We start from the raw sequence: 13,033 nt of genomic DNA, 5'->3' as shown, positions 1-13,033 counted from the left end.
CCATTGTATTTATTGTTGCATTGATCCTTAAGGTAATGTACACTGTCTCTGTGAACTTCACGCAAATAATTTCATTACACCCCATGCATAGGACAATAAACCCTGTGCATAGGACAACTAGGAGTAATGCTCATTTTCCTTATGTTATAAAATCTGTCCACATCGGCCTTGAAAATAACTAGTGGTTCCACCTCCACAGGTCTCTAAGTGTAGGAACAATAAGATTCATGATGCACTGAGAGAATAAATTCTTCCAGTTTGTCTTAATTAAACAACCATTTCTGAAATTCCAGTTATCAGATTCCACCACGAGTGTAAATATCCTCTTTGCATCTAACTTGTGTTTCTTGTGTTTCAATGCAATCACTTCTCATTTTCTTGGCACTTGATGCACAAAAGGGAAAAGACCCAACCTGTTCATCCTTTCTTCATAGCTCATTCCTTATTCCCATGAATCAACCAAGCAAAACTTTTCTGAACTTACTCCAAAGTGTGTATACCCCTTACCAAACAAGGAGAATTAAACAATGCACAACATTCCTGCTGTAGCAAGCTCTTCCAATTTTATATAAAGGCCAAAATTCTAAATTATTTGCAATGATTACAAGCCTTAGGTTTTATTTACTATACAAACTATTGAATAACATAAATCCAACCAAACAGAATTTGTGATGACTGCACAAACAACTAGATCATATAAATATACACTAATAAAACTCTGCAAAGATTAATTCATGTTTAATAGAACTGCATTAAAACAAAACTTCACACAGTTTCCATGTAACCTTCCCACAAAAATTAGACACCACTGTCTCTTAAAAACACAGCTGCTACTTTCACCATGGGGAGCCATTGAAATTGACTAGCAATTGATTCTACTGATACTTGTCGAACACTCTATTAAACAATGTAACGTATTACCTTTAACATTTTTAGCTTGCAGTAAAAATTTATTGCGACTGAAAAGACCTTTATCTTTGAACGTTCTATGGGAATTTTGGCTTTATTATTTCAAGTTCAATACTCTTTAGCCTCTAATTCCTTTTGCCCCACTGACACAATCATCTTTTTCAAATCATTGGGTTTCTTAGGAACACATATCTCACATTATAGCAGAGCCACCTGCACCATTACAAAATTATGATCCAAACATCATAACGCTGCCAAAATCATCTGTATATTAGAGCCAAATTGTTACAAAAGAAAATCCATAAAAGAAAAACAAATCAAAATCAGCAATGACCTTTTTCGGAGTTTGAAATCTTTTGTCATCTGTACACCTAAAAATAGCACTTTAATGAACTCAGAACCTTGCAAACATCAAGGCATTTTGCTAAACCTTCAGGGAGATGTTTTCCTGGAACAAATTAAGTATGACCATCTTGTAACATTTATATAAATATTCCTAACTATTTAGAAAATTGACAATTTTAACATCAAATTTTAATTACTGGAAATTCTACCTGTAATTATCCTTTGTTAACGTTACCAACTTTTTCTGCAAAAAAAAAGTACTACAGGTATAGCCAAAATAAACAAAATCAAGAAAGAATAAATATGGGATTTTTCAAAAAGTAAGCACATCCCCACATCCTGTGCAAATGTGTAAAGGGGGGGAAATGTGCAACCTTTCGTCAAATATTAGCAGCATATCAAGTCAGTTTCTGATATACATTGTTTCTCATAAAATGATCAGAGCAAACTTTCAAGATTTTGTTTACTTTGAAGCACAACATTTTATTGCTGCAGATTTTTGTTAAAACGATGGGCATCTTATTTATTACTAAAATTATGTGCCTTTAGAATGGAGATAAGGAGGAAGTTCTTTAGTCAGAGGGTGGTGAATCTGTGGAATTCATTGCCACAGAAGGCTGTATAGGCCAAGTCATTGGATATGTTTAAGGTGGAGATTGATAGGTTCTTGATTAGTAAGGGTGTCAAGGGTTATGGGGAGAAGGCAGGAAAATGGGGGTGAGAGGGAAAGAAGGGTCAGCCATGATTGAATGTCAGATCAGACTTGATGGGCTGAATGGCTAAATTCCGCTCCTACAGTACAACTTATGAACTTATTGCCCTATTTACTCCAAACTAAACAGGTTCTTTAGACTACTAACTTTAGGAGGTAAACACAGAATGACATTGTTTATGGTATAAAGTATTTTCTTTTCATTCCATGATAAACATATTCAGACCTTTGTGAAGGTATACAACTGCAACTCAGAAATGATAATGAACCAACATGCAAGGTCATGAGGCTGACTGCTTTGGTACACAATAATGATTTAATACATTATAATGTTCTCAAACTTTGAGCAAGGGGTTAAAGTACAATTTCCAAAAAGACCATGAGACTTAGGAGCAGAATTAGGCCATTCAGCCCATCAAGCCTGATCTGCCATTCGATCATGGCTGGTCTATGTTTCTCTGTTAACCTTTGACACCCTTACTAATCAAGAACCTATCAATCTCTGCTTTAAAAACACCCATTGACTTGGCCTCTACAGCCATCTGTGACACTTAATTCCACAGGTTCACCACCCTCTGGCTAAAAAAAAAATTCTCCTTATCTCCATTTTTAAATGTACATCCTGTTATTCTATTTAGGATTCATCATCTAGGATTTTACAAAGATATTCCTAATTTAGCATGATTTAAAAAACAGGTATAAATTGTGGTCTTACTAAGATTCCTCTTGCGGGTTTCAGAAGATGGCAGAGGAGAAATGCCAGTGCGTGTGTAGAGGCCATCCTTACAATCTTCACCCTTAAATCCAGGGCAACACCTCCACGCCAGCTGGGTCACCACCTTAAAAGCAACTTTATACGTTGGGCGAAAATGTGTCCGATATCTATTTGGGAAAAGTTACATGAAACATCAACATACAGAATTTAAAATCCATTGAAGACAAACACAAAATTCTGGAACACAAACACAAAACTCAGCGGGTCAGGCAACATCTCTGGAGAAGAGGAATAGGTGGCTTTTCAGGTCGAAACCCTTCTTCGGACTGTAAAATTCATTGTTGGTTACATGTGCCCTAATGTTGTAATGAAAGGCGCCAGGCTTTGCAGGATAACACCCAGAATTATGACCTATTATTCCTCATCTGAAAGCAAAATATTGTATGTACTAGAGATTTGAAAATGAAATGGAAAATTATTGAGACACTAGGAACTGCAGATGCTGAGGGCTTGAGTAAAATCACACATCAGCAGGTCAAGCAGCATTGGTGGAGGGAGTGGACAAGCAATATTTTCAGGTCAGGCCCCTAAACATCACCCATCTTTGTCCTCCACAGATTCTGTAAAATTGTATATTATCCCTAGTGCGTAAGATAGTGTGGATGGATGGATCGACTGGGCTTATATTCACTGGAATTTAGAAGGATGTAAAGGGATCTTATAGAAACATATAAAATTCTTAAGGGGTTTGACAAGCTAGATGCAGGAAAAATGTTCCTGATATTGGGGGGGGGGGGTCCAGAACCAGGGGCCACAGTTTAAGAATAAGGGGTAGGCCATTTAGGACTGAGATGAGGAAAAATGTCTTCACCCAGAGAGTTGTGAATCTGTGGAATTTGCAGCCACAGAGGGCAGTTGAGGCCAATTCACTTTATGTTTTCAATAGAGAGTTAGATATAGCTCTGAAGGCAAACGGAATCAAGGGTTATGGGGAGAAAGCAGGAACGGGGTACTAACTTTGATCATATTCAATGGCGGTGCTGACTCTAAGGGCCGAATGGCCTACTCCATCTATTTTCTATGTTTGTAAAGTGCTACAGTACGGGGTGATCGCTGCTCGGTGCGGAATTGGTGAGCCGTAGGGCCTGTTTCCGTGCTGCATGTCTAAAGTAAAGTCTAAAGTCTAAAATAGTAAGGGAACTTCATTAGAGCATTTGGGCATTGATAATGGAAAACAGTAGCTTTGTTTATTGGTTCATATAGAGAAGCATCTGAAGCAACTAGCCTGCAAGTATAACCCTCCCACTACAGCCTTGGAGCTCCGATGCAAATGTGGAAATAGTCTGCAAGGCCATTTTCACATGTGTTCCGACCACTGTGGAAAAGATATGGCAAGTTTCTAATGCGGGTAAAGAGCCATTCAAAACGGATCGAGATAAATCCTCACCTTAGCTCTAGATCCCAACCGGAAGAAATGCATCTTTGTGTTGTATAACTTGTTAGGGTCGGTTATATTGAAACCTCATACCTCATTAAAAGCTGCGTGGGAGGGTGAGCTGAATACGAAACTAACAGACCAGCAATGGGACTCTGCCTTGGATTTGATCCATTCTTCCTCCATAAGTGCCCGTCATGGCCTAATCCAATGCAAAGTCCTTCACAAAGTCCACTACACAAATGCAAGATTATCTAGAATTTACCCCGCTGTTAGGGACACCTGCAACAGATGTAATCAATCTCCTGCCAACCATAACCATATGTTTTGGTCTTGCCCTAAGCTAGCAGCCTTTTGGAGGAGTGCTTTTGACTTGATAAGCAGAGCCTACGGCCAGACTATTCCTCCAAACCCACTGTCAGCCATTTTCGGCACCCCTCCCAACACCAACCTCTCTGTTGCGGTGAAACGGGTTCTAGCTTTTACAACCTTGTTAGCCCGGAGACTGAGCTTGCTTAACTGGAGGCTCACCTGTCCCCCGACACACGCCCGCTGGATTAAGGAGGTGCTTTACAATTTAAAGCTTGAAAAACTTAGGTTCTCTCTCAAAGGCTCTACCAAGACATTCCTAGATACATGGAACCCTTTCTTGGAACTTGTTAACTCTCTCAACTTGTCCCTGGCATCGGAAGAGGACTGAGTGCTCTCCACCATTGTCTGCTCTACTGCAGCTGCTCTCCCCTTAACCCCCCCCCACTTATTTATTTAATTTCTTACTTATTTACTGTTATTAGTGACCCCCTTTTTTTTTTTTTTTTTTAGTACTTTTTGTTTCGTTTATCTTACCATATTTGTGTGGATGTGTATGTATGTGAGTGTTGTTTGTCCCCATTTGGTTCCGACCTGATTCGGGTGGGTTGAAGGTGGGTAAGGGTAAGGGCTTTGAGGGTCGCTTACATACTGTTGCACAATTATGCCTTGACTGTCACTGTCTGTTATCATTGTATGTATGCAAATTGCTGTGAAATTCAAATAAAAAGATTTAAATCGAGATAAATCCTCACCATCACTGAATGCACCACAAATAAACTCAGAGCAAACTTTGCAACACATGGTATTTGCAAAGAGACTATTGGATAACGGTTTGCAATTCGGAAAGGGTCCCAAACCGAAACCTCACCTATCCATGTACTCCAGAGTTGCTGCCTGACCCACTGAGTTCCTCCAGCACAGTGTTGCAGCGGTAGAGCTGCTGCCTTACATCGCCAGAGACCAAGGTTCAATCCTGACTACGGGTGCTTGTCCGTATGGAGTTTGATGTTCTCCCCGTTATCACATGGGTTTTCTCCAGGTGCTTCGATTTCCTCCCACGCTCCAAAGGTTTACAGGTTAATTGGCTTTGATAAAAACAATTGTAAATTATCTCTAATGTGTAGGATAGTGCTTGCGTACGGGGTGATCGCTGGTCGGCACGGACCCGTTGGGCCGAAGGGCCTGGTTCCACGCTGTATCTCTAAAGTCACGTTGTGTCTTTTTTTTTTAATTTTAACTGCTAGTAAGAGAAATAGTGTTTCAGAATCATCACTTAATTTCAAATTAGTGAGGCCAAGAGATCAGCAAGCACAATGAAAATGACACTTTAAATAAAGAGAGCCATGTAAGAGAGATCGGGCATCCTTGTGAAGGCATGACTCTCTGATTTTATCCTGAGCTATAAACCAAAGTTGCAGTCAAAACTGAGGTACATTGTTGCAGAAGTGTTAATGCATTAAAGACTCAGGTCACAGTCCGAGTCTAGAAGGGAAAGTGGAACGGAGGCAGTTAAAGCAACTAAAGTAAAAATCACCATAATGTCGGGGTTTTTTTTAAAAGAGAGGATTTGTGTGCTGCAAGTGCTCGGTAGATTGGAGATGCAAAAATGTATTTTCGAGATTGGAGGTAAATAGTTCCAAGAATGATCTAGAACGTGTAGGAGAGAGATTCATAAAGGCTCATGTAAACCACTTCATCTCAATGCCATAAACTAAAGATCAAATGGAGCAAAGTTGCGAGGAGGATTGCGCGCAAATCCTACAATGAAAATATTGAAGGAACATGGAGGAATTGGCAGCACGATGGCGCAGCAGTAGAGTTGCTGCCTTACAGTGCCAGAGATTCAGGTTCGATCCTGACTACGGGTGCTGTCTGTCTGGAGTTTGTACTTTCTCCCCGTGACGGCAGGGGTTTTCGCGTTTTTATCGCAATTTACTAATTTTGCGTCAGTAAATTGTTCCTCGTGTGTAGGATAGTGTTAGTGTACAGGGATCACTGGTCAGCGCGGATTCAGTGGGCTGAAGGGCCTGTTTCCGTGCCATATCGCTAAACTAAACTTGATTCCTTCGGTTTAGAGATGGAGGGTCCAGCAACGACAGGCGAGTCTCCAGGATCAAGCAATGTAGTAAAGTTGGTGATCAAAGAGATCTCAGTCACTTAACCCTGCAACTTTCTAGAGTAAAATTACATGTTGTGAGACTAGCATAAAAGGGGGAAGGCATTGTAGTGTGCAAAAATAAATGTAAAGACATTGTCGCATTTTGAAAGTCGAAGAAGTAGCTCAAATTAACCAGAATTCTAACTTTCTCTGCATTTTCACCCAGAGGTGTGAATCTGTGGAATTCTCTGCCACATAAGTATTCAAGAGAGAGATAGATTTAGCATTTAGGGCTAACGGAATCAAGGGATATGGGGAGAAAGCAGGCATGGGGTACTGATTTTGGATGATCAGGCATGATCATATTGAATGGCCTACTCGTGCACCTATTTTCTATGTTTCTATTTTCTACACTACTCAACAGGAGACTGGAAATACATATTCACTATCCACTGAAAGTTAAACTACTTCATTCATCTGTGAAAGTCTAATCACAATGATCTGGGAATTTGTCGCCTGAAGTCACAAGGATCACAAGCTCTAAAGTAAGCAATTCCAAGTTACTAATGGGGCTTTTTAAAGGAAGATAACCAACTCAAGTCAGCAATTGCAGACTAGATTGTTGAACTATTATTTAAATTTGCCTTGCAGCTGAAGCTTCTTATAATTAACTAAAGTGTAAGGTGCAGCAAAATAATGAAAGGAATGTAATTTTATAGCACTGTTGCTAGCTGACCATTTCAATGGCCCTCCCTCGTCAGTTTTAATTACGGGGGTTAAATCACAGACGTGCTTTAGAAAATTGGAAAGGATCTCCTTGAGAGAATCTCCCGATCTGATCAAAGTTGACCATTAAGGCCTTAAAGTTTTGCCCTAATACTGGCAAGGGCTTTTAAATCAACTTTTAAACTGATACTTTTTAAGAATGCATAATCATCCTTCACTCTCTATGGCATAAATATTTTATTCTGTACATCATTTTAACAATTCATAATGCCACTTTCTGGCCAAAATCGAAAGATGCAGCTGTGATACTGACACAGATATCTGTCAGATACTCCGGGAAATGGGTCAAGATACAGGTACAATAGGGAAGACACAGCTGAACTAAGCTCATCCTGTTCACATTTTAGAAAGAGGCCCCACTAAAGGTATTACATAGTCTATGGTGAGTCAATTCTAAAACAAAATATACAATGCTTGAAATCTTGTGCCAACAATGACAAGAAAGATAACTTGCATTTCAATTATTTTGTTTTCCTTCACGAGAGGCTAGAAGGTATTTTTGAAACATAGGGGCTGTTGAAATCTGGGGAAGTAATTGATGAGAGGAAACCATGCATATATTGTAGCACAAGAGGGTCTGGAAACCGGGGCAACAGATCTCGACGCTTCAGTGCTTTGAAGTCTGTGCACATGGAGGAAATCTTCATGTTGATCAAGAGATAAAGTTCTCCAAGTTCTCCAACAGCAGACGTAACCATTTTAAAGCACATCATTCATTTAGCAATGGTACAAAAGGTTCATGCCATTACTCCAAAGAGGTCATGCGCAGTTTAAACACAATTATAGTTAATATTTGTACTGTTCAAATTTGTATCCTTTTCTCTTAAGGTAACAAATCCCTTTTCACGGACAGCTCCATAGATATTAAAAGATTTTTAGTATTTTACCATCTGACAATTCATCACATGAAAGCTAGCCCCTCATTCATCCACACAGCGATTTTGCATTATGGTATTACTTTGAAGATAGACACAAAAAGTTGGAGCAACTCAGCGGGTCAGACAGCATCTCTGGAGAAAAGGAATAGGTCAGGTCAAGTCCCTTCTTCAGACCCGAAACATCACCTATTCCTTTTCTCAAATGAAATTCCTCCTATGCTGCAAAACATACTTGGCAAATAAAGTGTGATTCTGATTCTGATAAGATCTACCTCCCCCCCCTCCTCCCTTCACTACTACTACTTTCAGTCTGAAGAAGGGTTCTGACCCAAAACATCGCCTATTCCTTTTCTCCGGAGATGCTGCCTGACCCGCTGAGTTATTCCAGCACTTTGTATCTTTCAAGTCAAGAGTGTTTTATCCTCATATGTCCCAAAACGGAACAATGAAATTCTTACTTACAGCAAGCACATCCGAAATGCAAGCACTGTGTAGGTATGTTGCAAAGCCTACCTGAAGCATTGCTGAAAGTCTGTCCCAGCCCATGTGCGCGATTTTGGCGCCGTTTAGAGGGGGGCGGGTTTAAAACGCGATTTTTCACTAGGCTGGTCAAATCAAGGTTTTTCAGCCTAGTTAATTATTAACGAAAAATCGCTGGAAGATTCCCTAGCTTGAGCTATTATTAGTTTTAAGGGCTTTATTTAATTGTTATAGTAGGTTAAAAATTAACCTCTAAACCCCCGACCGCCGACAACGGGCCAGATCTCATACAGGGGAAAACGGAAGGTAGGCTGTTTATTTTTACGTTAAAAAGGGCTTCTTGAGATCCCTTTATACAAAGTTTAATGTTGCGAGTAGCTAATTTTGGGCCCATTATATCCCGCAGTATTTTTCTGGGCATTTGAGGGCACAAATCTACCGCATTGTGAACGTTCTAAACCAGCGTGTTCACAGGATCCCACTAGAAAGCTGATCTAAATGGACTTTAATTTACAGCAATTAAACACTAAATTCCTTCCTTTTGGCCTATAAATTAATGTAAATGAGATTTAAAAATCATGTTTCATTGTGAATTGTTTGAGAATATTATTTGGACAATTAGGCTATTTAAAAATGTTAATCATTTATTAAGAAATGGATAGATGTTTAGATCTAGTAATTGAAGTTTGGAATTAGCTACAATTAGGTAACTAACTAATTATATGCTTTAATTTCAAGTCATCCAAGTAAGATTATTTAATATTTGTTTCAGAATGCTTCAATCTATGATAACTGAAAATTTCATTCAGTTCTCTTAATTTTTAAGAAAGTTATGGGCTTTTGACTGTCCAGGATCACAGCTTTTTTGTTATGTCCATAGGGAACAAGATGCTAATTTCCGAGTATGAAAATGGCCATAACTTTTTAAATACTTGAGATATGAAAGTGAATTAGGTGTCAAATTAAACTTATTTTTATGCTTTATCTGATGGGATAAATTGCAGACTTGATTTTTAAAATCTCAACATTTTGTAACATTGCTACACTGTGCTCTTTAAACACCAGATTAAACACCAAAAAAAGCAGTATATTTAAAAGAATAGTGCAAAGTCAAAAACAATGGCCCCAAGTCCATGTAATTGGAGGCTTGGTTGGAGGTAGTCGTGTTTAATAAATAACCTGATGGTTGTTGGGTGGAAAGCGAGAGCGTCTTCAGGCCCGAAGCTCGTCATCCCCAGAGTAGAGACACGCCCGTGACATTGCCCTGACCCTCGTACAGCGGAATCCCATTGTTATTATGCCTTTAATGGGCACCCGGGCTGTTGCTGGGAAGGCAGAGAGATGAACCCAGGAAGGGAGAAAGCGGGGAGAGGAGTTGCTTCTTACTTACACCACGGCAGGCGGACAGTTGGGTAGACCCCAGGGACACGGCTGGTATTCAGCCTTGATGTAGCTCTCTGCGCCGTCCATCACCGAGCAGGTCACGTTCTTCTTAACAATGTAGGCGCACCAGTTCCTGTAGCCCGGGGGTGGTAGAACGAGATCACACATTAACACGGGGGATGCGTCGGAAGAAACTACAGATTGCTGGTTTACACCGATGACCGACACAAAATGTTGGAGTAATTCAGCGAGTCAGGCAGCATCTCTGGATATAAGACATTCCTTCCATCCAGAGATATTGCCGGTCCCGCTGAGTTACTCCAGCACTTTGTGTCTATTAACACAAGGGCTTGTCCGTGGCTTGGAGATAACAGACCACTCGGCAAAGTGGTCTCCCACCCCCAGCTTTGGATTAGTTCGGGTGTCAGAGGTTATGGGGAGACGGCATGAGAATTGGGTTCGTAGGGAGAGATAGATCAGCCACGATTGAATGGCGGGGTAGACTTGATGGGTCGAATGGCCCAATTGTGCTCCTGTCACTTAAGATCGTATGAGTCTACCACTGACCCAAAGACAACGCGCTGGGTGTCTCACCTCGGACCTCAAGCGCCCAGGATACCAGTGGCAACAAAGGCACAATTTTAATCACAGTGTATAAACAGGGCAAGAGTACTGGGTACAATGATATCTCTGGGAACGCGGTTCTTAAACTGAACAAGACAAGGTTGCTATAGGATACGATACTAATGAATGTCTGTACAACCTCCGAGAATATCGGATTTTTTCTGCAGTCCTTGTCTTGTATTTATTTTTTAAATTCTGAATGAAGTTTATTTTGATTAAACGAACCGAACAGGGCAAGTTATCCCAGTTATTTTAAACATCATACGCGCCTTAATCGCAGATAACACACCCAGACAGCTCAAGTTGTTTTAATGCAATATCAACATAGGTTGGTGTGTGCAAGAATGAGGCGAAGTACTGGTGGCCAAAGATCCTATCGCGGATATAATAGTCACTGGTAAAGTTTTGAAACGTGGACACAGGACAGGCGAGAATTGACTTACTTGCTGCGTCCTGGAGTTCTGCTGCCAGCAAACTGCGGAATGGACCTGGACGAATAGAGGTTGTAACTGGCAGATGGAGGAAGAGTCGTTTCAACGCCAGACATCAAGAAACCGAACAGAATCAAAGAGCAGCTTAGGAACACTGCCTCGCTCTCAGCTAATCTTGCGGCCATTGTCGCAGGGGGCAGTTGTTCCAAGTGTCCACTTTCCCTCCGTTGCAGCTCAGCCTCTGACAGTGCAAACGATGGAGCAAACTTTATTTTTCTCTCCCGGAGAACAGCTGGTTTCAGGTCTGCAGGAGAGAGACAGAAAGCTTCAACAATTGAACTGGTCGTGGGTCTGCCCTCTGGAGATGAGCAGCCCAGTACACCGAAGAGCAATGCCTTGGTCTCGGGCTTTTCCTGTTACTCTGGTCTGAGGGTTTTTTTCTTTACGGAATGACGTTGATCTTCCTGCATAGGAATTTCAGGCACACCACTAGGAACTTTGCTTCTCTGTTCCCCAAAAAAAGTTGGCTTTAAGCTCCATCCCCACGCCTGGATGGGAGGTGACTGTAACTTCACCGTATAACCATATAGAGTGAACAAACTGCAGCAAAGCGAAGGCTTCAAAAAGCGAACTAATAATGACTGAGCTACACGAGGTGGAGGGAATGTCAGGGCGATGCCAATTCACCTCCTCATCCGCATTACACCGTCTCCGTTTGGTGAAATAGTAACTTCTTCACAAAGTCTCGCTTGGCAAAAGGAGAAAAAAAAATCAGTTTGGCTCCAGCTCGCTGTAAATTAGATAAAAATAGCGCATGTTGTAATCTTGGTGGGACAACTCATTTTTGGCTCGTTTTTACAGTAATTGCATTTCAACATTATACGATAACTTTGCATGAGCCTATTACTGCTGGCAGTCATAGGGAGATTTTTGGTTTTCACGTTGAAAGAAGACAATAAAATCAGACTCGTACCATATAAACCGGGAATTCTGTGCAATGTGAAGCGGTGTTGATTTGCATATTATTCGGTTACAGGTGTGTCAGTTTGAAGCAGATTCAATTGAGGTTGCTGGTCTCAAGTACAGTACAGGAACGGCCCTTCGGCCCACAATGTTTGTGCCGAACATAATTCCTACTCCGTCCCTCCCCCACCCTAGATAGACACAAAATCATAATCATACTTTATTAGCCAAGTATGTTTTGCAACAGACGAGGAATTTGATTTGCCATACAGTCATGTGGATAAATGTGAGGTTATCCACTTTGGTGGCAAAAACAGGAAAGTAGACTATTATCTGAATGGTGGCCGATTAGGAAAAGGGGAGATGCAACGATCCCATTGTACTTCCCCGTTTGCCAACTTGACACCATTTAGATAATAATATGCCTTCCTGTTTTTGCTACCAAAGTGGATAACCTCACATTCATCCACATTAAATTGCATCTGCCATGCATCTGCCCACTCACCCAACCTGTCCGTCACCCTGCATTCTCATAGCCTCTTCTTCACAGTTCACACTGCCACCCAGCTTTGCGCCATCTGCAAATTTGCTAATGTTACTTGTAATTCCTTCATCTAAATCATTAATATATATTGTAAATAGCTGCGGTCCCAGCACCGAACCTTGCTGCATTCCACTAGTCACTGCCTGCCATTCAGAAAGGGACCCGTTAACTAGACCCGTTACTAGTCTGTTTCCTGTCCCTGCCAAATCCCTATGTGGGACCTTATCAAATGCTTTCTGAAAGTCTATCCATGTCAGCACTTTCTACCCCTCAAAACATTCCAAAAGATACCATGTGCCCCCTAATTTTTGCCCGACTATCTCCTATGTGATTGGCACTTCCCCACCACCAATTATGGTCAAATGCTTTCTGAAGCATTAGTCCCTCCAGGTATAATGTGGATAAATGTGAGGTTATC

At 40.9% G+C, this 13,033-nt stretch overlaps 1 protein-coding gene across 1 annotated transcript in view; it reads right to left on the bottom strand.

The window, feature by feature from the left end:
- The window catches only part of LOC129696364 (EMILIN-2-like), a 67,692-nt gene extending 55,100 nt beyond the window's left edge, over positions 1–12,592 (bottom strand). Inside the window, exons 1-3 of the mRNA XM_055634201.1 lie at positions 11,121–12,592; positions 10,061–10,186; positions 2,682–2,848 (exon numbers count right to left, since the gene is read on the bottom strand). Of these exons, the coding sequence (XP_055490176.1) occupies positions 2,682–2,848; positions 10,061–10,186; positions 11,121–11,293 (466 nt within the window). The 5' untranslated portion in view covers positions 11,294–12,592. The remainder of the gene's footprint in view (positions 1–2,681; positions 2,849–10,060; positions 10,187–11,120) is intronic.
- Between the last annotated feature and the right edge of the window lie 441 nt (positions 12,593–13,033).

Source organism: Leucoraja erinacea, chromosome 4, assembly GCF_028641065.1.
Source record: "Leucoraja erinacea ecotype New England chromosome 4, Leri_hhj_1, whole genome shotgun sequence".
Lineage (NCBI taxonomy): Eukaryota > Metazoa > Chordata > Chondrichthyes > Rajiformes > Rajidae > Leucoraja > Leucoraja erinaceus.
This window is presented reverse-complemented; position numbering and strand designations above follow the sequence as displayed.